The sequence below is a fragment of the Camellia sinensis genome, chromosome 13 (assembly GCF_055761805.1).
Source record: "Camellia sinensis isolate YWXY chromosome 13, ASM5576180v1, whole genome shotgun sequence".
In the NCBI taxonomy this organism is placed as follows: domain Eukaryota; kingdom Viridiplantae; phylum Streptophyta; class Magnoliopsida; order Ericales; family Theaceae; genus Camellia; species Camellia sinensis.
Window position 1 is genome coordinate 51833631 of NC_138973.1, and position 22303 is coordinate 51855933.

At 32.1% G+C, this 22303-nt stretch overlaps 1 protein-coding gene across 1 annotated transcript; it reads left to right on the forward strand.

The window, feature by feature from the left end:
- Nucleotides 1-18788: 18788 nt before the first annotated feature.
- LOC145806154 (uncharacterized) lies at nucleotides 18789-21694 on the forward strand. Its single transcript, XM_082902230.1, has one exon. It carries the CDS (start codon nucleotides 18906-18908, stop codon nucleotides 19647-19649), a length of 744 nt encoding a protein of 247 aa, XP_082758356.1. The 5' UTR covers nucleotides 18789-18905; the 3' UTR covers nucleotides 19650-21694.
- The last annotated feature ends 609 nt before the right edge of the window (nucleotides 21695-22303 follow it).

The window sequence follows — 22303 nt, forward strand, 5'->3', positions numbered from 1 at the left end:
TATTATAAGCATTTTTTTTTTCAAAATTGCAAAAATATGCTCAAAATAGTTTGATGATCATTAATTTTGCTGAAAGGAGAAGACACAATATGCAAACAAAGAAGAAAATAATTTCTGATTACAAAGGTATGAAAATTATTCCTTTCCTTAGTTTCATAATGTAATAATGGTATAATTTATAGTGACTGCAAAAAAAAATTTAGAGAACTCTGAGAAAGTGTTAGATGCTCTACTTAAGTATTCCAAGTGATTTCTATTTTGTTTGGGCGCATACTTTTATGAATAGGTTCATTGGTCGTCTTCAAAATCATCTTCCTATATAACATTTTGCACTTCTTTTGGGATAGTTTAAGCTGGAAATTTAAGTATGAAAAATTGACCTACACAAGCTCTAGGATCTATATGTCTAAGGATGAATGGGCTTAGTTTGGATGTATGGGCTTAAAAATAAGACTCGATCACAATTCACAATCCAAATGTAAAGTCAACCAAAAAGTCCAACTCAATACCTGATGGGTCGATGGATTTTTGTGGGTGGGTGGACAATGCTGAATTGTCAATTTTTAAAATTTATTAACACGACGCTATCTGATACTTGAGATTAGACTTCTATTAAATTGTAACAATGTGAAGGTTATGAATAGTCTCTGTTTAAAATAATCTTTGTTCCTACTAATGCACTTCCAATTGTACAATGTAATAAGAATTTCAAAATATACAAATCTCAAAGCATAAGTGCACGACTCAAAGTTTGTTTGGTGGTGTAGAGCAATATTGCACGCTATTTATAGTGTGACACGTCTTGTCTCTCAAAAATCAACCAAAAGGTATTGAGTCCTGTTGTTTGAACTAATAAAAATCATGTCAGGACACATGTATTTATTTCAAGATCACCATATATTTTTTAAGCATTAGAGATTCAGAACAAAAATTTTGGGAAGGGGATCCTATGCCCAATGGGGTCCTCTCACCATATCTTGGGAGCAAAAGCAAATGTGAGACATCCAACAAGACAAAGACTACTCTAAAATGCAATGCTATGAACACATAATACCTTATTGGAATGCTATTTTTGGACTACAATGTGAACATTAAAGAGTTGGCACAACCATGCATCGTGTAATGTAATATACCAATCCCAAACTATGCTAATGAAATGGAGGCCAAGATCAAAGGTGGATTGTTAAAGCTTATGGAACAAAAAAAAGTACATAGTTGGTGTTGGGCCCTTTTCAAAATTTGGTAACACTTTGCTGTTATCTTTTCTTGAAAAAGAATCAAAACCCCTTTTGGCATTTAGGTTAAGCTTCGCAGGTAGAAAATGAAGATGACCTGCAAGATTACGTTCAAATGACAATAATCTTGAAGTGAATGGGAAGGTGATTCCGAATTCTATGATTTCACCGTTTGGATGCAGTTTAAATGGGAAAGTAATTCCTGATTTATCATTTCAATTTCCTAAATTAAGAAGGAATACTTCCCACTTCTTTTGGGATTTTGAGTCTAAGAATTTGACCTACACAAGCTCTAGGATCTATATGCCTAAGGATGAATGGGCTTAGTTTGGATATATGGGCTTGAAAATAAGACTTGATCACAATTCACAATCCAAATGTAAACAACCAAAAAGTCAAACCCAATACTTGATGGGTCAATAGATTTTTGTGGGTGAGTGGATGTTAATGCATATGTAGTATTCCTAGATATACAGGTATTGATTTCCTAGATATCTTTGGGAATAGTCATAGTTAGGTTTCTTGTAGGATACTCTTTCTCAGTCTACATATACAGGCCTTTTATTGTATAGGATTAATTGATTGAATACAATACATATTATTTCTCTCTCTCTCTCTCTCTCTCTCTCTCTCTCTCTCTCTACTATTCTAACACGGTATCAGAGCTATAGGTTAAGCTCTTGGTGTTCTTCGCCTTACCGGCGGACAGCAGCCTTGCCTTGGCTGCCCGCCGGACATCAACCCATTCCGCTGTCATATTTTCCTTTCAATATCGCTTCATGGTGATCTCTTCCTCTATCCGTTGGTTTAATTCTACCCCAAATATCTCTATCATATATATATATATATATATATATTTGCTCGCAATCTATTTTTTCTTTTTTCTTTTTTTGTGTATTTCTACTCTACTTTGTCTTTTCCTCTGTTTCAACCTCAAATAAGTTTCTATCTTCAACCCTATTTGAGTTTCAGGAGGGGTATTATACATATATCACGATGAGCATGTATTATACCTATATCATAGTGAGCATGGTTATACATGCGAACCACCCAAGCCACCCCCTTTGGCGTACCACCCAAGCTGCCTCTTCTAGCGCACAATCCAAGCTGCCTCTTCTGGCGCACAACCTAAGCCGCCCCATTTGGCGCACAATCCAAGCAGCCCCTCTGGCGCACTCAATTATCTATTGCCATTATCGTTCAGCACTACGTCATAAGTTATCTGTGTGCCACGCTTGCTGGTTCAACATCCAGTTCCCTACATCGATCCAATATAACTCCTTTAAACTGTTCCGACATTGATTCCAGTTAGCTCTTATATCGGTCCGACATGACCCCTTTAAACTATCCCAACATTAATTCCTCTTACAACCGTCCGTCACAACCGGAAACTGTCCCGGTATTAATTCTGGATAATTTCTACAATGGTCCAGCATGACCTTAAGCTGTCCCGACATTGATTCTGGTTAGTTCCCACCACAGTCCGACACGACCTTAAATTGTCCCGGCATTAGTTTCGATCAGTTTTTACAATGGTCATGCATGACCTTAAACTATCCCGACATTAGTTTCGGCCAGTTCCTACAACAATCCAACACGACCATAAACTGTCTCCCGGCATTAGCTCCGGCCTCTGATTTATCTCAAACACCCTTGAGCGTCCGTTTGGACTTTGCAATCTATTTGTCTTTTATTTTATTTAATTTTATTTCATGTTTTAGTTTCTCTCTCGAAACTCATGATATTATCCTCCTTGAGTTTGAGGGGGAATGTTAATGTATATGTGGTATTCCTAGATATATCAAGTATTGATATCCTAGATATATATTTGGAAATAGCCATAGTTAGGTTTGTTGTAGGATACTATTTCTCATAATTAGATTTATAGTAGGATACTCTTTCTTAGTCTATATATACAAACATTCTATTGTATCAGATTAATTGATTGAATACAGTACATATTATTTTCTCTCTCTTTACTATTCTAACAGTGGACAATGTTGAATCTTTCGACGCTATTTAGTACTCGGGATTAGACCTCTATTAAATTTCAGCCACATATATGATAATAATGAGTTATTCTAACTCTAATTATATGATAAAGAGTCGTTTCATTTCTGATTTTTTCTTTCACTTCTTAATGGCTAAGAATCAATAATTTAACTAGCATCTACATGGGATTCTTAACCCATATTATATGATGAGAGTTAATTATTTGACATTTAGTATTAAAGAGAGATATCACTTGTTGCTTGCATGAAATTCATGTCCTATATTATGTGGTAGCAATGAATTACTTCGGCTTTATTCACGTGATAAGAAGGCCCACATTTGTTTTTTTCCTTCTACTTCTTGGAGTGGGATGTGTAAGAGTTAAGCATTTGACAATTGGCCATGTTTGGTTTAGTTTTGTGAAACAATTGTTTGAATTTTTTCTCTTTTAAAAAGTAGAAATTAGTTTGACAAAAAAAAACAAAAAATATATTTTTAAATTTTTAAAAATTAATTCCATCTTATAAAAAGTTAAAATTATATAAAAATGATAAATATTTTAAATTTTTTTAACAAAACTAATTGTTATGTATATATGTTTTTTTAAATTATGAAACAAATATTTGAAAATCAAACCAAACATAAGCATGGGATTCTTGTCCAAAATTAAGAGTTAAGCATTTATCAATTGGCCATGTTTGGTTTAGTTTTGTGAAACAATTTTCTGAACTTAAAAAAATAAATAAATAAATAAATAAATAAATAAATAAATAAATAAATAGAGCTAGTTTGATAAAAATAAATATACAAAATATATTCTTAAAAGGGGAATTTATTAGGAAATCATTTTTTCAATTACATTTGTATTCCAATTAGTTCATAACATATTATTGTATTCTAATAAGTCCTATTATTTGAACATTTGATTCATCAAATCCTAACTTTCATATTTAAAATATTTTATGAATAATTTTATCCTTTCAAATTTTTTTGAACGTTTATCAATTTAATGATGTGATCATTCATATTTTACATTGTGAATATTCACATCACGAAACATTTATCATTGTTCTATTCATGTAACTAACAAAATACTATTGAGAAATTAGCTAAATTTTATTCAAATTGATAAATTATGGAGAAAATTCAATATAATTATGTCAAATTTTATAGTACTTAATATATTTTTTAAATCTTAAAAAAGATTATTCTAACTTATATATATATATATATATATATATAAAATTTAATATGAAACGTTGTATGAAAGGTCAAACCATTAAAAAATTATTTCTTAGTTCAAGAGTGTCACATGGTCATATCTCTTGCCAATTACAAACTACTATGCCCCTATTATTCCTCAATCATTAAATATGAAATTATAGACCCCACCTCATCCACCAATCACAATACATCTAGGACATCACGCATTTATATCGCATGACCACCAAATAACTTGTCCATGTAATAAATAAATAAATATTTAGTCACATCACATCACCAATAAAATGAGTGACTCCGATGACACAACCTTTTTTTTGTTAAAATATTAATTGTGTATGGTTGTACGATAGTTGGACCCCTATAATATGACCCCAAGAATAAGATTTTTATTTTGTTTTTTGAGATGAATCCAAGAATAAGGTTGTTGAAAGATGTATGTGAGAAGTGGATTTGGAAGGAGGAAGTTCCTCCCAAGTTGATGTCTGTTTTGATTGATGAAGTTCCTAGATCTTTGTAATGGGGGATCAACCTTCACCCTCTAAAAAAAATAATAATAATGAAAATAAGGTTTATGAAATTTTTTATATTTTTTCTTTCTTTTATTTTCAGAATAATACGCAAAGAAAATAGCTAACCAATGATGCGCTTTGTAAAGTGTGAGCATTTATTATTTGTCCACAGTGGACTGGACTATTTGGATCGTGAGGCCAATCACGAATTTTATTTTAATGATTCAAATTATTCATTTTTTAAATCATAACGTATAGATCATTGATGAAAAATATCAAGTCGATTTAATAACCATAGCCACATTAGTTCATCAGATTTATTTGCAAAACAAAAATGAACGACAAATATTATTTTAAAAAACAACCATTTTTCAAAGTCATATTTTTAAATGTTATGTTCCATTTAACCCATCTTCTTTTTTAATATTCCATTAGGTCCTACTTAAGGTAATATGACCAAATTATCCTTACAAACTTTTTTGGCATGTTTTCATTTTCAAACTAATACACAATAAAATAATAATAGTCCCTTATGGAGAAAATTTCTCCCTCATTCTACGGAGAATATCTCTCCCTTATTTCATGGAGAAAATCTCTCATTTATTCTATGGAAAAAATATCTTCCTTATTCTAGGAAAAAAATCTCTTACATTTCCAAAATAATAAATCGTCTACCTTACTCCGACGTGAAGAAGTAACGCTGTGAACATTTATATCGATCGAAGTGTAAACACTGTGAACATCCACATTATTGGTGGTTGCTTATATTTGTGGAGTCTTATTAACTAGTAAATGAGATTTAATTGAGTAGTAAGTCAATCTGATTGAGTAGCAAGTGAAGTCTCAATGAATAGGATAAATGAAAATTATTTAGTAATTTTTATAAATTCAAATATTTTTAAAAAATATCTAACATGAACAACTAATTTAGTTAATTATTTAATGTAGTAGTAGGTGGACCTTTATTAAGTAGTAAATTATGTTTAATTGAATAGTAGTAGAATTAGGTTTTAAATAATCATGTAAATTATTTTTATTTGCTTGATGTTCGACTAAGTTATGAGTAATATTTTGTGATCATATCATAAAATTACTTCTTTAATTTGATTTGGTTTTAAAATTTGTAGAGTTTCATTCTAAATTTCAGAAATTTGTAAGTAATTGTCATGACCCGAACCCGCTCCCGTGGGTTAAGGACATAACCGGCCAGTAATCAAGAGGTTACCTACGGCCTTGAACCAAACCAAACGTATTTTAACAGAGTTAAGGTGGGCCAAACGGAAGCAATTTAAAACTTTGTTCATAGAGCTGTGCTTACATGGCACATCATAACAAACCATACATATGCATATTAATAACTCACAACAAAATATGTACTACATAAGGTTCTGTACATACAGGATCATATAAGTCTAAGTCAACCCATCACGACTATATACAACAGATGCAAAGTCTTCGCCAACATGACAGAATATAAATACATAACAAAAAGGTGAAGACGGGTCTCGTGCGTGAGATACAGGTCTGACTCTCCCAAAACCTTTGTTGTTCCACATAGACTTCACTGGGGTTGGGTTTGGACTTCTCTTGGCTCACCTACAAACACATGAACGAGCATGAGCGAAAGCCCAGTGAATAATATCAATTAAAGAAGCTATACAGACGATATGTAGAACAACATGCTTCAAACGGCCTTAGGCCCAATTCATATTTCTATTTGACATATATACAAAATTTAGATCAAGTGACTGTGGTTCCAAACAAACTGGCCTTTGGCCCATTCAAACTTTCATTTGTGTCAAAACGGCCTATGGCCCATTCAGATGACAAACTGGCCTTTGGTCCATTCATTCGTTCATGTCGAAACGGCCTTTGGCCCATTCATTCATGTCAAAACAGCCACCAGCCCATTTATTCATGTCAAAACGGCCTCTGGCCCATCCATTCATGCTAAAACGGCCTCTGGCCCATTCATTCATGTCAAAACGGCCTCTGGCCCATCCATTCATGTCAAAACGGCCTCTGGCCCATTCATTCTATTATTCAGATCAGACTGGCCTCTGGTCCACTCATTTGGTATAGGAAACATTGTCTACCAATCGAATCAATGAACTTATAAAACTTACATAGAAGTAAGCAATTGGACAACAACATATTTCAGATATCTCTGTTAAGATATTACTCACAGTGATCGGTTGGTTGGTTTGCCCTGGAGCTCGAACACAAAAGGATCACAAACAATTCGACCCGTTCTAAATTCACATTTTCCTCTTTAGGCTTCATTCTTATCTCTTTAACTCAATTACAATGCTCAATGCATGCCTAAGAGTACTTGGAAGTGCAAGAGAACAGAAAATGAAACACATAATTTCTTTTCAAAATTTCAGAAAACAGGGTCCCCGCTCGAGCGTGGACTTCCCCGCTCGAGCGAACCCTTAAGACCTGCAAAAGTACTGGATATGTCAAATTTACACTCGAGCGTGCATTCTGGGGCTCGAGCGAAAGGCCTCTCTACATGGCTCCCCGCTTGAGCGTGAACTTCACTGCTCAAGCGGACACCATGTCTGCAGAAAATACTGGGAACACAAATTTCACGCTCGAGCGGCGGTTTCCCCGCTCGAGCGGGAATCAAAATTCTGAAAAATCTAGAACATATTCTTGAGCTTCAATTCGACATTCAAAGGTTCTAGATGCATGCTTTTGGCTCAAACATCACATATACATGTACTAACATAGTATAAACACCAAATCACAACATTATGAAGCTCAATTTCACAAACTAATCACATGCATGTCCCAATTTACACCAAATTCATTACCAACATAATAATTTCATGCATTCAACACTTACACCCTTGTGAATTGTACATGCATGTGGCAAATTACTCTCATTCTCAACTTAGATGATGGAGAGAAGGTCAAAATAAGAGCTTTAATCAAAATCTCCCATGGATTATACATTTTGTGCTCAAACATATAATTTCAAAACAATTCTTCACATGCATGTGCATATAGACTACCAAATCAACAAAACTAACTCAAATCACGTTAACTCTTACTCTTGATCACCCAACTAGCTTGAATACACAAAATCACAAGTTCAAACTTATGAACCAAGGGGTGATTACTCACCTAGGAGCTTAATCATTACAATTTATGGTAAATTCTTAAGTGTGCCTTCAAGATTACCAAGCTTTGAGGCCAAAACTCCAATTTCCTTCACCCCCTCTCTGTCTAGCCGACCCTCTCCTTTTCCGCAGAGTTTATAATCAGCCAAGTCAAGCTAAAGAAGAGAAATTAAGTGTGTAGTGCTCATATAAAAGCCCCTCTTGTTATATTATTTTAATATATAATAATAGAGCACTAATTCACTAATTAAATCAATTTAATCTGATCCGAATCAATTTTCAATTAAATTTCACCGTAAGCTCTAAAAATTACGCTAATCACAATGGCGTAATCAATTTTGGTTTCGGTGGCCGATAGAGCCTTCAATTTAATTCCCAAAGCAGATAAACAAACAGATATTCCTACGGTGAACATATAGAAATTCAAAGCCATATATTTTCACATAATGGCACACAAAATCATGTTAAACACATAACCATACTCATATTAAGGACCAATTAACATATTGCGGAACAGGGGTATCACAGTAATCATTTGGTCATTAGTTTATTCTTATACAAACCAAATTAAATCATCCTCTCCCCTAATAAATAAGTTTACTAGGACTCTAATTATTATTTGTTGTTATAAGTTTGATATAATTATACTCATAATTAATAACACAACAAATAATAATCAAAGATCACAAAGGTCATAACTATACATCGAGTACACATCCAAAAAAAGAATGTGTATTATAAAATCTTCCTATAAACACAACAATAAATACGAATGTACTGTATATATTGAAATATTAAATAAATGACATCATTTTTCTACTCATGTAACTGACAAAATACTATTGAGAAATTAGCTAAATTTTATTTAAATTGATAAATTTTGTAGAAAATTCAATATAATTATTTCAAATTTTATGGTACTTAACATATTTTTTAAATCTTAAAAAAGATTATTCTAATTTATATACATATATATAATTTAATATGAAACATTTTATAAAGGTCATACCATTGAAAAATTATTTTTTTGTCCAGAAGCGCAACGTGATCATATCTTTTGTCAATCACAATCCACCATGTCCCTATTATTCATCAATCATCTAATACAAAATTAAAGATTTCACCTCGTTCACCAATCACAATATATCTAGGACATTACATTACCATATCCCACAACCACCAAATAACTTCTCCATGCTACCTGTCAGTTCAAAAAAAAAAAAAAAAAAATATCAAGTCACATCACATCATCAATAAAATCAGTGACTCCGATGACACATCCTTTTTTATTAAAATATTACTTGTGTATGGTTGTACAATAGTTGGACCCCTATAATATAACTCGAAGAATAAGATTTTTTTATTTTGTTTTTTGAGACGAATCCAAGGATAAGGTTGTTGAAAGAGCAGCAAATGAATTGAACTATTCACGAATAAGTTCGGCTCGCCTCGTTAAAAGTTTGGCTCAACCCGAGCCGAGCTCGAGTACGAATATTAGACTCATTTAGTAAACGAGCCGAGTTCGAATTCGTATAAGTTTGACTCGTTTATCTTTATTTGAATTATATAATAAATATATTATTTATATATTAAAGAATATATAAATAAATATAAATAATAGTCTAAATACACTATTTATATATTAAATAATATAAATAAAATTTTAAAAAATTTATCGAGCTGAGTCGAGTTCGAACCCAGTTCCTCATTGAGTCAAACTCGAGCTCAATAAACAAACTCGATAAATAAACAAGTCGAGTTTGAGCTCAGCAAAATTCTGCTCGATTCGGTTTATTTGCAACTCTATTGAAAGATGTATGTGAGCAGCGGGCTTGGACGGAGGAAGTTCCTCCTGAGTTGATGTCTATTTTGATTGATGAAATTCTTAGATCTTTGTAATGGAGGATCAACCTCCCCCCTCTAAAAAAAAGTTAATAATAAAAATAAGGTTGTTGGAATAATAAGCAAAGAAAATGAGTAATGGTAGAGGTCCCAAAAGTTCTATTAAAATTTTTACCAAATGTTTCACATGGGTGTGGGACCCACACCATGTAGGTTTAGACATTTGGTAAAAATTTTGATAGAATTTTTGGGATCTCTAACATTTTTGAAAAAAAATAGCTAACCAATAAGGCACTTTGTAAAGTGTGAGCATTTATTATATGTCAACAGTGGACTGGACTATGTGGATCGTGAAGCCAATCATGAATTTTGTTTTAATTATTCATTTTTTAAATCATAACGTATAGATCATCCATAAAAAAAAATCAAGTCATTTCAATAACCGTAGTCACATTAGTTTATCACATTTATTTGCGAAACAAAAATGAACAACAAATATTATTTAATAAAGGGCCATTTTTCAAAAAGTCATATTTCTAAATGTTATGTTCCATTTAACCTATTTTCTTTTTTAATATTCCATTAAGTCCTATTTAAGGTAATATGACCAAATTACCCTTTCAAAATTTTTGGACATGTTTTCATTTTGAAACTAATACACAATAAAAAATAATAATAGTCCCACATGGAGAAAATTTCTTCCTCATTGTAGGGAGAATATCTCTCCCTTATTTTATGGAGAAAATCTCTCATTTATTTTATAGAAAAAATATCTTCCTTATTCCAGGAAAAAAAATCTCTTACATTTCCAAAATCCTAAATCATCTACCTTACTCCGACGTGAAGAAGCAACACTGTGAACATTCACATTGATCGAAGTATAGACACTGTGAACATTCACATGCACCAATGGAATAAAGCAGAGCTTCAAAATCGCAAAATTGACAGAGTTTCGAACTACAACAATGGAAGAAGATAGTGTTTGAATATTCTCTAACCTTCGTCCAACAATTCTGAACTTGAAAACCGCAACAATGGAAGAAAATAGAATTTCAAAACCGCAAAAATAGAAAAAAATAGAGTTTCGAATCACAACAATGGAAGAAGAACATATTTGAATGTTCTCTCACCACTACTGTGTAAACGAAACTCCTACAAAAACGTATAATGGAAACATATCTATTGATTCCTCCAAGATCTCTAATCACCAAAACTTTCAAAATAGAAATAACAAAATATGAAAAACGTATATATCATATTGTGTATTGTTAGACTTATTTATTTTGATAATTTATTTAATTATGTTTTTAATTTATTTGGAATAGAAAAATAGAAAAATAGAATAAAAATTTATTTTGATAATTTATTTGAAAGAGAAAAATAGAATCAACATTTATTTTGATAATTTATTTGAAAGAGAAAAATAGAATCAATATTTATTTTGAAAGAGAAAAATATAATCAAAATTTATTTTGTCCCATTATTTCTCACCTAAATCTTTATCGTAAATGTTGTTAGAATGTATTTAATATTTGATTAAATCAGGAGTTCAAATAGCCCGAAACAAGGTTCAAACAGCCCAACATAGCAGCAGTTCAAAAGGTTCAAGTAGAAGGTATTCAAATTAGTAATGATAGAGTGGAAGATATTCAAATTAGTATTGAAGGAGTACAACGGTTATAAATGGCTATAAATTCAAATGAATACAACGGCTATAAACGGCTATAAATTCAAATGAATACAATGGCTATAAACGACTATAAGCAGCTATAAGTTTCATTATATATACCAAAGCCTCTAATGTAAACAAGTGACAAGAAAAACCAGAAAATATTCTTTGATTTATAATCACTCACATCTATTCTCTAAAAAAATTCTCTGAGAACTATTTTTCAATTTTTGTTTACATCCTCTCTAAAAAATTATACACTGAGCATTATAGCATTAAGCTTATCTTTCCTGTGTGAGATTTACAGAAAAATCAAAGCTTCATTTTATATATCTATCTTTGAGAGATATTTATTGTAAGCTTTCTTTGAAAGCAAAAATACCATTTCATCTTGTAAAACTGTTGCAAACACTGTGTTCTTGAAATCTTGAAAATGATTGTGAATCACCTAAGATTTGCAAGGGTTTGGGCTTGTGAAGTCTATGTAAAATCTGTGGAGGATTACTCCATTTGTAAAGAGACTGCTAGCACCCCTGTGAAGCTAGAAGATAATGAAAAATCTCAAGTGAAGCTTGAGGAGTGGATGCAGGCTTGGTTGAAGTCGAACCACTATAAATCTGTTTGTCTCCTCTTCCCTAATCTCTTTACTTTCCTACTACTGCTATAGCTATCTAATATTCATGTATTAATCATTTGATTTACCATGTGTGTTAGTTATACTTCATTGTTATTTTACTTGATCATTTATTGCTAAGTTCATCATTGTGTTTGTTAATAATTTATTGTACTAGCAGTTAATTTTATTGGGGTATTATTAATTTTAATTTGTAAAAACCTAATTCACCCCCTCTTAGGTTGCTTTTTGGGTAACAATTGGTATCAGAGCCTAGGGCTCTTGTTTAGATTTAACAATCTTGCGTTTTTTATCCATAGCAACCATGTATTCTACTTACTCTGTTGTAGGACAAGCTAGCAATAGGCCACCTCTCTTTGATGATAGTAATTACATTCATTGGAAAGAAAAAATGACTTTGTATCTTCAAGCTACAAATTATGCTTTGTGGTTCATTATCACTAAAGGTTCTAAAATCCCTACCAAGGTAGTAGACCATATCAGTGTGTCTAAACTTGAGGATGAATTTGATGAGCGTGATAATAAACTCCTTCAAGCTAATGCTAAAGCCAAGCTTACTCTTGTGTGTAGACTAGATGCAAATGAGTACAATAGAAGTTCTGGGTGTATTACTGCTAAAGAGATTTGGGATAAACTTGAAATCACTTATGAAGGAACTAACCAAATAAAAGAGTATCGGATTGACATGCTTATTCATGATTATGAACTCTTTACTATGGAATCATTTGAATCTATTTCTGAGATGTTTTATAAATTTACCAATATTATTAATGCTCTAAAATCTCTTGGTAAATCTTATACTAATGATGAGCTTGTAAGAAAAATACTTAGGTCTTTGCCAAATGAATAAGAAGCTAAGGTTACAGCTATCCAAGAAGCAAAAGACCTGACAAAATTAGGTATTGAAGAACTCCTAGGCTCACTAATTGCTCATGAACTTTCAATGATGGTTGGCAGCAAAAAGGAAGCCATTTGGGGAGAAAATGATGGAGTAGCCAACCTGTGTCTCATGGCTCTTGAAGAAGAAGAATCTACTCAAGATGAGATAATTGCCAATTATGTAGACCTTGAAAGTGTTTTCAATGAATTACATGACATATTTAGAAACGTTTTTGTTAAGAATTCTAAATTAAAGAAATTAGTTACTTTTCTTTCAAATGATGTGGGTGTTTTAAAAATGGAAAATGCTACTTTGGTCATTGAATTATTTTTCACCTTTTTAGTTTGTGATAAGAAGTGATTTGTGTTGTATTTTTATTGAGTAATAGTGATTGTTCTATGAATGCTATATTTACACAAATCACATTAGAAAATGGTAGCACTAACTTAGGGGGAGAAATCATTTTGCTAACATACTTGTTAAACCCTTTTGAGATGAACTCCTCATGAAAGAAAATTGAAGATTGAAAAGCTTTCATCTCTTGAACCTAAGGTATGCCTCATATACTCTCTTAAGCTTTTGAGGTAAAAATTCTATCTTATAACCCTTGAATTAATACTGTTATTACTTTGATATGAAAAAGATTAATTATGCTTCATATGATTTGCAATGTATACCCTTTGATTATGTTTTTCCCTAAAAATCATGCCTATGCTTAAATGTGTGGTACATATTGAAATTCATGATTTTTCTTGGCATATGGATTACTATACATTGAACATGTTTCATTTATTTTTTTGGAATTACATTAGCTCCATGAGATTATATTGAGTTTAACCTATTATGAGCAATATTTGGTATTCTACATAATGCTTGAGCTATGATTGTTAAATTTTCTAGATTGCATATTAGTATCCTTGGTAGATTGCATGTTGGTATCATTTTGGCATCCTATTTAATATTATTGACGAGAACATTTCAGTTATGAGTTTTCATTTATCATATCTCCTATTGATTTTCCCAAATGAAACAAGGGGAAGAATTTAAACGTGATTATTTTTTAAAATCCCCTCAGTTTCTATTCTGTTTTTTATATCAAACTTATGGGCTTGTGCCTTCACATGTTACTATTTTTTTTTGCCCATTATTGTCAAATGGTATGAGCTTCAATTGTATGATCATTATGTGCTATTATTTTTTTGGTATCATAGAGCTACCTTGATATGGATGATTATTTGTGTGATAATGAGACTTACATTCTTTCATCCTATATGCTATACCATACTCTCTCCTTGTGCTTGATTTTGTTGAAAATGTCATCGGGGGAGAAAAAGAGACTTGATTGTTTTAGTATCTCTGATTATTTTGGTATCTCTATGCTTTTGGTATCTTAATTCTTACAACATGACCTTTGAGCTGATTAGTTGTTGATAATGTAAGAGGAAGATCGTTTTCCTCAAGGAAGAGTGACTTGAACTTTAGCTCCATATTTATGCTCTTGTTTGGCAACCTTGTTTGATCTATGAACTGTTATGTCTATTATAGTCTTGAGATTGGTATGCTCTTGTTAAGAAATTGAGAATTAGATCATGCTCAAATGCTTCTCATATACTCATTAACAATTTGGTCTCTCATTATTATTTTTTGTTTGGGCTTAATTTTCTTATTTTTTTCTCTGCTTTTTAATTTCATTTTTCAGTACTTAAACATAAACACAACAACAAATCAAAATACAAATATTTATATAAAAGAAAACCCTTCATTTTTTTTAACAGCCACACGCCGATCAAAATAAACATAAAAAAAAATCCTTCATTTTTTTCTGGCCATATGCCGATCTTACTTACTCGCCTCTTCCATCATTTTCTTTTTCTTTTTATCACCTTGGGTGACCCTTGACGCCCCAGCCCCCGTGCTTTCGTCAAGAGCGACAACTCCCCGCTGACTATCAAAGGCCAAGAACGACGTTGCTCCAAATCGGGCCATGGAGGTGGTCTTCCATTTAAGCTCTTTATTTTCGGCCTTCAGTGCGCCTATTTCTACTCGCGTATCCTTGTACATGCGCTGGAGCAGAGAGAGTTGGACGTTGACCTAATGGAGCTCACTCGTCCTGTTCTGCAATCGGTGAGCCAATTTTGTGACTGCCGTCATTGTCTCCATACAGGACGTCAATGTGAAATGATTGGCTTCTATGTCAGATTGAGCTACCACGATTTTCTCAATCGACATCATAGGAAGGTTAGGAAGAGGAATGACAGGAAGAGTAAGAGCAGAGGCACTCGGTCCAGCAGAGCTTATGGGATCGTTCAGGTCCGAAAACAGAGTGAGGGGACGGGATGCAGAAGCCATGGATTAGAGGTGAGAGGTGTCAAAGAAATGAGTTGCAGAGAAATAGAAGCGAATAGACTGAGGTTTGGCCTCCTCCGTTTAGTTTCTTTTTTTTTTTTTGTCTCTCGATGAAGAAGAAGAAACAAAAGAGAATGGTGAAGAAGAAAATGGAAGAGTATGTGATTAAGAAGAAGGCAACAGAGAAGAAGACAAGGAGGGAGAGGAAGTCGAGGCGTGTACAAATCGAGGCCAGCTTTTGTTGGCCAATGACGCAAAAGTGAGGCTGCGTGTCAAACGCGTTTATCGAAAGCAAAAGAGAGGCGCGGGAGAGTTGTATATGTAAGCATATATGTATATATATGTTTTGAATTGTATAGATGCCATTTATCCCTATCATTTTCCTCGTCCTCCTCCAGATTCTGACCCATGATTTCCTTTTGATAATGTCACAGGGGGAGAAATTATATGATGTTATGTATTATGGTATTATGGTATTATTTGAAAACTAATCTGATGATTATGTATTTATAGTTTGATATCTTAGTCTCGTATCATGTCTCTAATTAAACCTTATTTATTACACATGTGCTAACCTATGGTTTTAGAAATGAATTCAGGGAGCATGACTTGAGGAGGAGCTTTTCTTACTCACAAATCAAATCAAAACATCATTGTGTAACATCATCAAAAATGGGGAGATTGTTAAACTTATTTATTTTGATGATTTATTTAATTATGTTTTTAATTCATTTGGAAGAGAAAAATAGAATCAAAATTTATTTTGATGATTTATTTGAAAGAGAAAAATATAATCAAAATTTATTTTGTCCCATTATTTCTCACCTAAACCTTTATCCTAAATGTTGTTAGAATATATTTAATATTTAATTAAATCAGGAGTTCAAATAGCCCGAAACAGATGTTCAAACAGCCCAGCACAACAGCAGTTCAAAAGGTTCAAGTGGAAGATATTCAAATTAATAATGATGGAGTACAACGGCTATAAACAACTATAAATTCAAATGAATACAACGTTTATAAACGGCTATAAATTCAAATGAATACAACGGCTATAAACGGTTATAAGTTTCATTATATACAATAAAGCCTCTAATGTAAACAAGTGACAAAAAAAACCAGAAAATATTCTTTGATCTATAATCACTCACATCTATTCTCTAAAAAATTCTCTGAGAAGTATTCTTCAATTTTTGTTTACATCCTCTCTCAGAAATTATATACTGAGCCTTATAGCATTAAGCTCATCTTTCATGTGTGAGATTTACAGAAAAATCAAAGCTTCATTTTATATATCTATCTTTGAGAGATATTTATTGTAAGCTTTCTTTGAAAACAAAAATACCATTTCATCTTGTAAAACTGTTGCAAACACTGTGTTCTTGAAATCTTGAAAGTGATTGTGAATCACCTAAAATTTGCAAGGGTTTGTGCTTGTGAAGTCTATGTAAAATCCGTGGAGGATTGCTCCATTTGTAAAGATGTTGCTAGCACCCCTGTGAAGCTAGAAGATAGTAGAAAATCTCAAGTGAAGCTTGAGGAGTGGATGTAGGCTTGGTTGAAGCCGAACCACTATAAATCTGTTTGTCTCCTCTTCCCTAATCTCTTTACTTTCCTACTACTGCTATAGCTATCTAATATTCATGTGTTAATCATTTGATTTACCCTGTATGTTAGTTATACTTCATTGTTATTTTACTTGATCATTTACTGCTAAGTTCATCATTGTACTGTTAATAATTTGTTGTACTAATAGTTAATTTTATTGGGGTATTATCAATTTTAATTTGTAGAAACCGAATTCACCCCCTCCCCCCCTCTTAGGTTGCTTTTTGGGTAACATGTATAATACGTACTATCAAAATAAAACAAAGGATATAATAGTCCTTAAAAAGGTATAAATCAGGAAAAAAGAACCTCTTGGGACACAAGGCTAAATATATGGGACTTGATGGAACACAAGAAAATCTTGTGGGTTTATTGGGCTATAAATCTACTAAAAGGGATTTATAAATAAATCACTCCTAAAAAATAAAGTATCTTTTTTTTTAGAACAAATGTAATAACCTTTTTTTTTTTTTTTTTTTTTTTTGATCGGCGAAAAGGGAATTTTATTGATGAAAAAAAATATACAACATATGAGCTAACATCAATAAAAATAAAAATAGGGGGGGAGGCGAAAGCAAAAAGCATCATAGCAAATTTCAATCATGTGCCAGCTCAAATAAAAAAGATTAGTAAAAAACCAACAAAAGGGAGGAGGAATAAACCATAATAAACCCAACACTAACAAAAAACAATACTAACCAAGCACTTGTGAAAAACCAGAGCCCTTATGGGGACCATTTTAACCAGCAGCCACCAAATCATAAATTGCAAATGCACTTTCAAAACATAGGCATCCGGAAGATCCATTAGGCAAAGCGGCTCCCTCTCCCCATTCCTTTTTTCTAATTGCAGCAGAGGGCATGAACTGTCTTCTCCAAAGAGCTAGGGCCAACAACCTTATTGAGGGTATCGCAATCGGCTCCAAAGGTGTTGTAATCTCGCATCTCCAATTTTCCGATGATACTATGCTTTTTGTCAATGCTAGCCGACAAGAACTCCTTACCTTAGAGTTATCACATCGACATGATTTTTTTTATGAATAATTTGCAAGTTATAGTCTAAAATATAAATTGTTTGGATCATATCATAAGAGAATCCGTGATTAACTTCACATACCCAAGACAAGCTCTGCTCTTATTAGTTTTGCCAATTTGTGATCTATAATCAATCACTGGGCATCATTTCACCACGGGCCAGATATTGGAAAAATTATTAGGTAGGTTGGGTACCACTTGAAATGCTCCCTCCAATTATTAAACACATATGCTCTTGTAATTATCTCATCACCCAACACTAATGGCTCCTTTTGACAACATCACATTTTAGTTTAAAATTTAAGAAATTATTAAAAAAAGTTAAAAAATACAACCAAATATATATATATATATATATATATTAAATTAAAGATTCATTTTCATTCACTCTACTTTTTATTTATTTTTTTGTAAAAAATAAAAAAGTCATCCCAAACATTAATTTTATTTTTCAAATTTGATAAAAGAATTAGTGAAAGATGGGAGATATTTACATTATATAAAAAAGTTCGGACAAATTACACCAGTAATTTTTATACTTTGCCTTTTTTATTATTATTATTATTATTATTATTATTATTATTATGTCCCTATATTTTTAATTAGATTGATTTTTATCATTAATTTTTTTTTCCAAACATACATATTGACTTGTTATTTCCCAAATTATAAAAGGTGACCATTTTCCCCCTTCTCAGCACAAAACTGCACTACTTTTAAGTATAATTTTCAGTGTCTTAGTCTTAGAAGTTAGAATCACAAAGCAATCCTCGTTCAAGTGCTATATTCTTAGTCACAAGTGTCATGGAGAACCAACAGGTTCGACAAAGGTTGATGGAGGCTGCAAAAGTAGGAGATATCAATCTCTTGTACGGGTGTATACATGACTACCCAAAAATTTTGGATAGCATAGATGAGATCCCTTTTGTTGATACTCCTTTACACATAGCTGCCTCAGCTGGACATGCCCATTTCGCTTTAGAAATGATGAGATTAATGCCATTGTTTGGTAATAAGCTGAACCCACAAGGGCTAAGCCCCTTGGACTTGGCTTTGCAAAGTAGGGAAGGCCTAAGCCCCTCGGACCCAGATTTGCAAAAAATGGAAAAGCTAAGCACGGAGGACCGAGATTTGCGAAATAGGATCACTTTGACTATAAGTCGGCTCATAAATTTTGACAAGGAGCTCATACGAGTCAAAGGAAGGGGAAGCTTCACTCCTTTGCACTACGTAGCTGAAAAAGGCGACATTGATCTTTTGGCTGAATTTCTATTGGCTTGTCCGGAATCAATAATGGACCGGACAATTCGAGATGAGACTGCACTGCACATTGCCGTGAAAAAGCTACAAGCTTTTAAAGTGCTGTTGGGATGGCTTCGCAGGATCCAAAAACATCATCGTGTGCTAGGATGGAAAGATGATGAAGGCAAACACCCTGCTGCATATTGCGGCGTCCACTTCGCAAACTCAGGCATGCTATCTATCTATTCTTTGGTTTTCATGATAGTACTTAGGCCTATTTGTTTACCTTATAAAGACTGGATATAATATGAGGTGAGTCTCACATAATTTTTTATCTTCTTATATCACATGTTTGGTTGTTTCGAATATAGATCTCCATATAGTATATAATACAAAAGGGGCACATGAAATATCATCCCTCCTGGTATTATATATCTCCTACCGTCGGATATAACTAATTTTTCATCTAAAGCTAAAAAATAATATCTCCTCTTATGGGAGTGTTTGTTTAGGCTTTTTTGAGCCAACTTTAGAAAAATTATTTTGGACTGTTTGATTAAACTTATTTCCAACGGCTTCTGATTCTAACAACTTATTTTAACTCCAAAAAACTTGATTCTAAAAAGCTGTTCACACATTGCTTCTAATTATCAACATCTGCTGTGGACATGTTAATTTACAGTTATATTCTTAGATTTTTTTTATTTTTATTTTTTTTAAATAAAAAAAGACCCAAATGGAATATAGATTATTATTATTTTTTTTTTATAAGAAATGTAGACAAGTAGTGGATAATAAAAAATAAAAGTTAATTGAAAAAGCTACTTCACAGCTTATTTAACAAACACTACTTAACAACTTAAATCTATAATCTAACAGCTACACCAAACAGATTAACAGTTTCTGATTAAAGTCATAATTTATAATTTGTTAAGTTATAATCTATAATCTGTTTTAACAGCTACACCAAACAGGACCCATCTCATCCTATATCATATTTTAACTAACTATAATATGAGTGAACCCACAATACATACAATCCATCCCATACCCTATTATATATATTGTATCACATCTTTATCTTTAGGTATTACAAATCTTTGTCGAACCCACATATATGATCCGAACAATCAAAGGGGGCTTAGTTGATAATGTGATTAGCTCTATCGGTGTTTCTTCATGTTTATTGGTAGCAATTGGTAGGAACTCTTTCTATATATTTTACAACATTTTATACATAAATAGATTTTTTCCGCTACATTTTTACATCTATATTATCTATCTATACTATTATGTTTTATATTATAGTTACATGATTAGTATAAAATCCGTACAATACACGATAGATCAATTAATGTATTTAGATACTAAACAATAATAAAATCTTTTAAAGTTTAAGGGAAATAACGTGATAGTGGAGTAAGGGAAAAATATTTACAAAAAGGTGAAATATATTATAAAAATTAATAATTATAATTTTTTATTGGTTTATAATTAATTTACACTGACACAATGTCATTGCAATTGTCTCTAAAATTTATCTTTTATGATAAATCTCATCATGTAAAATATTTGATTAGAAATTTTTTATGTGATTGCTTTCATAGTGTTGTTGGTGAAATTGTGTAATTGAGTGGAGGGATTAAGATGGAAATATAATAAATTTAAGTTAGAGTACGAATTTATTATCTTCATAGTTTTTATTTTATTAGTTAATGTTTTATTGATATTAAATATTTGTAAATATGTAATACACATCGATGTACATCCATGTATTTTATTTAATATAACTTTGTTTAAAATAAAATTTCTTTATATATAATCAAAATTAATATATTGGCCTTGCTTGGTAGGGTTTATTTCCAGTGTATTTCAGTTTTTATCTTAATTTAAGCTATGTTGATGTGTTTGGTTCAGTTTAACAATACAACTTATAACTTTCTATAAGTCAAAAATTAACTTATTCTTTGAGTGAGGGAGAAGAAGCTTAATTTATAAGTCAAAAATCAGCTTATGTTCACAGCTATAAACTGTTAGGTTATAAGTTATAATCACTTTCCCACAGTTCTACCAAACGGGGCCATTATATGTGTGCCACATACTACCCTTGTGGTGCACGTGTTTGCTGCTAGTTTGTTGTTGTCTTGTTTTATTGTTATTTGGTAGTTTTGGATTGTTTGGCATGTATAAGTTTTGGTTGCTTTTACTTGGGTGAGGTTGATTTTGGTGTTTGTGGTTGGTTTCTTGCCAATTCTTGATGCTATATTAGTATATGATTAGACGGTTTTATTGATGCCAACCTAATTGGGATTGATTTGATTCACTATGATACATTTTGCACTCATCCATTTTTTTCTTTATTGATGTAATAGTTTTTTGTTTCATTAATAAAATTCTTTTTTTTTTTTTTTTTTTTTTTTTTTTTTTTTTTTTTTGTGCTGATCAAAAAAGTTGAACAAAACTCCAAAATAAGTTTTTTGGGAACAATTAAAATGTGTGACCTGTAGATGGTAAAGTGCACCAGGTATGACAAATTTCCACATTATGAAATTACTATAACGTATTTTTTTGGAATTTTTATTAATAAATTCTATTTAGAAGTCATTTAACTTAAGAAGTCTATGAATGAATTTTTTAACATATTTAGTCCCATGTATGCATAGTTTTATTCCATAAAGTCCTTTTTCTTAATTTACAGTATTTTCTTGGACACTTATGTCCTTATATTTAATTTTGATACCCTTATAAATATTTTTTGAACGGTTAGCAATTTTATGATGTGAACATTCATATTTTAAAATTCACATTGGTAGGAATGTAAAATTAGCCCGCGGGCGGTCCGAAACCCGCCCGCGAGCCGGGGTGGGCCCGGCCCGTTGACAATGTGAATATTCACATTGACATGTTAACATTCACATTAATAAGAGTGTAAAATTAGCCTGCGTCCCGTGGCGGCATGA

Bases quoted from the DNA above. Each gene is read 5' to 3' on its own strand.
- LOC145806154 (XM_082902230.1), top strand. From the start codon at position 18,906: ATGGAGAACCAACAGGTTCGACAAAGGTTGATGGAGGCTGCAAAAGTA.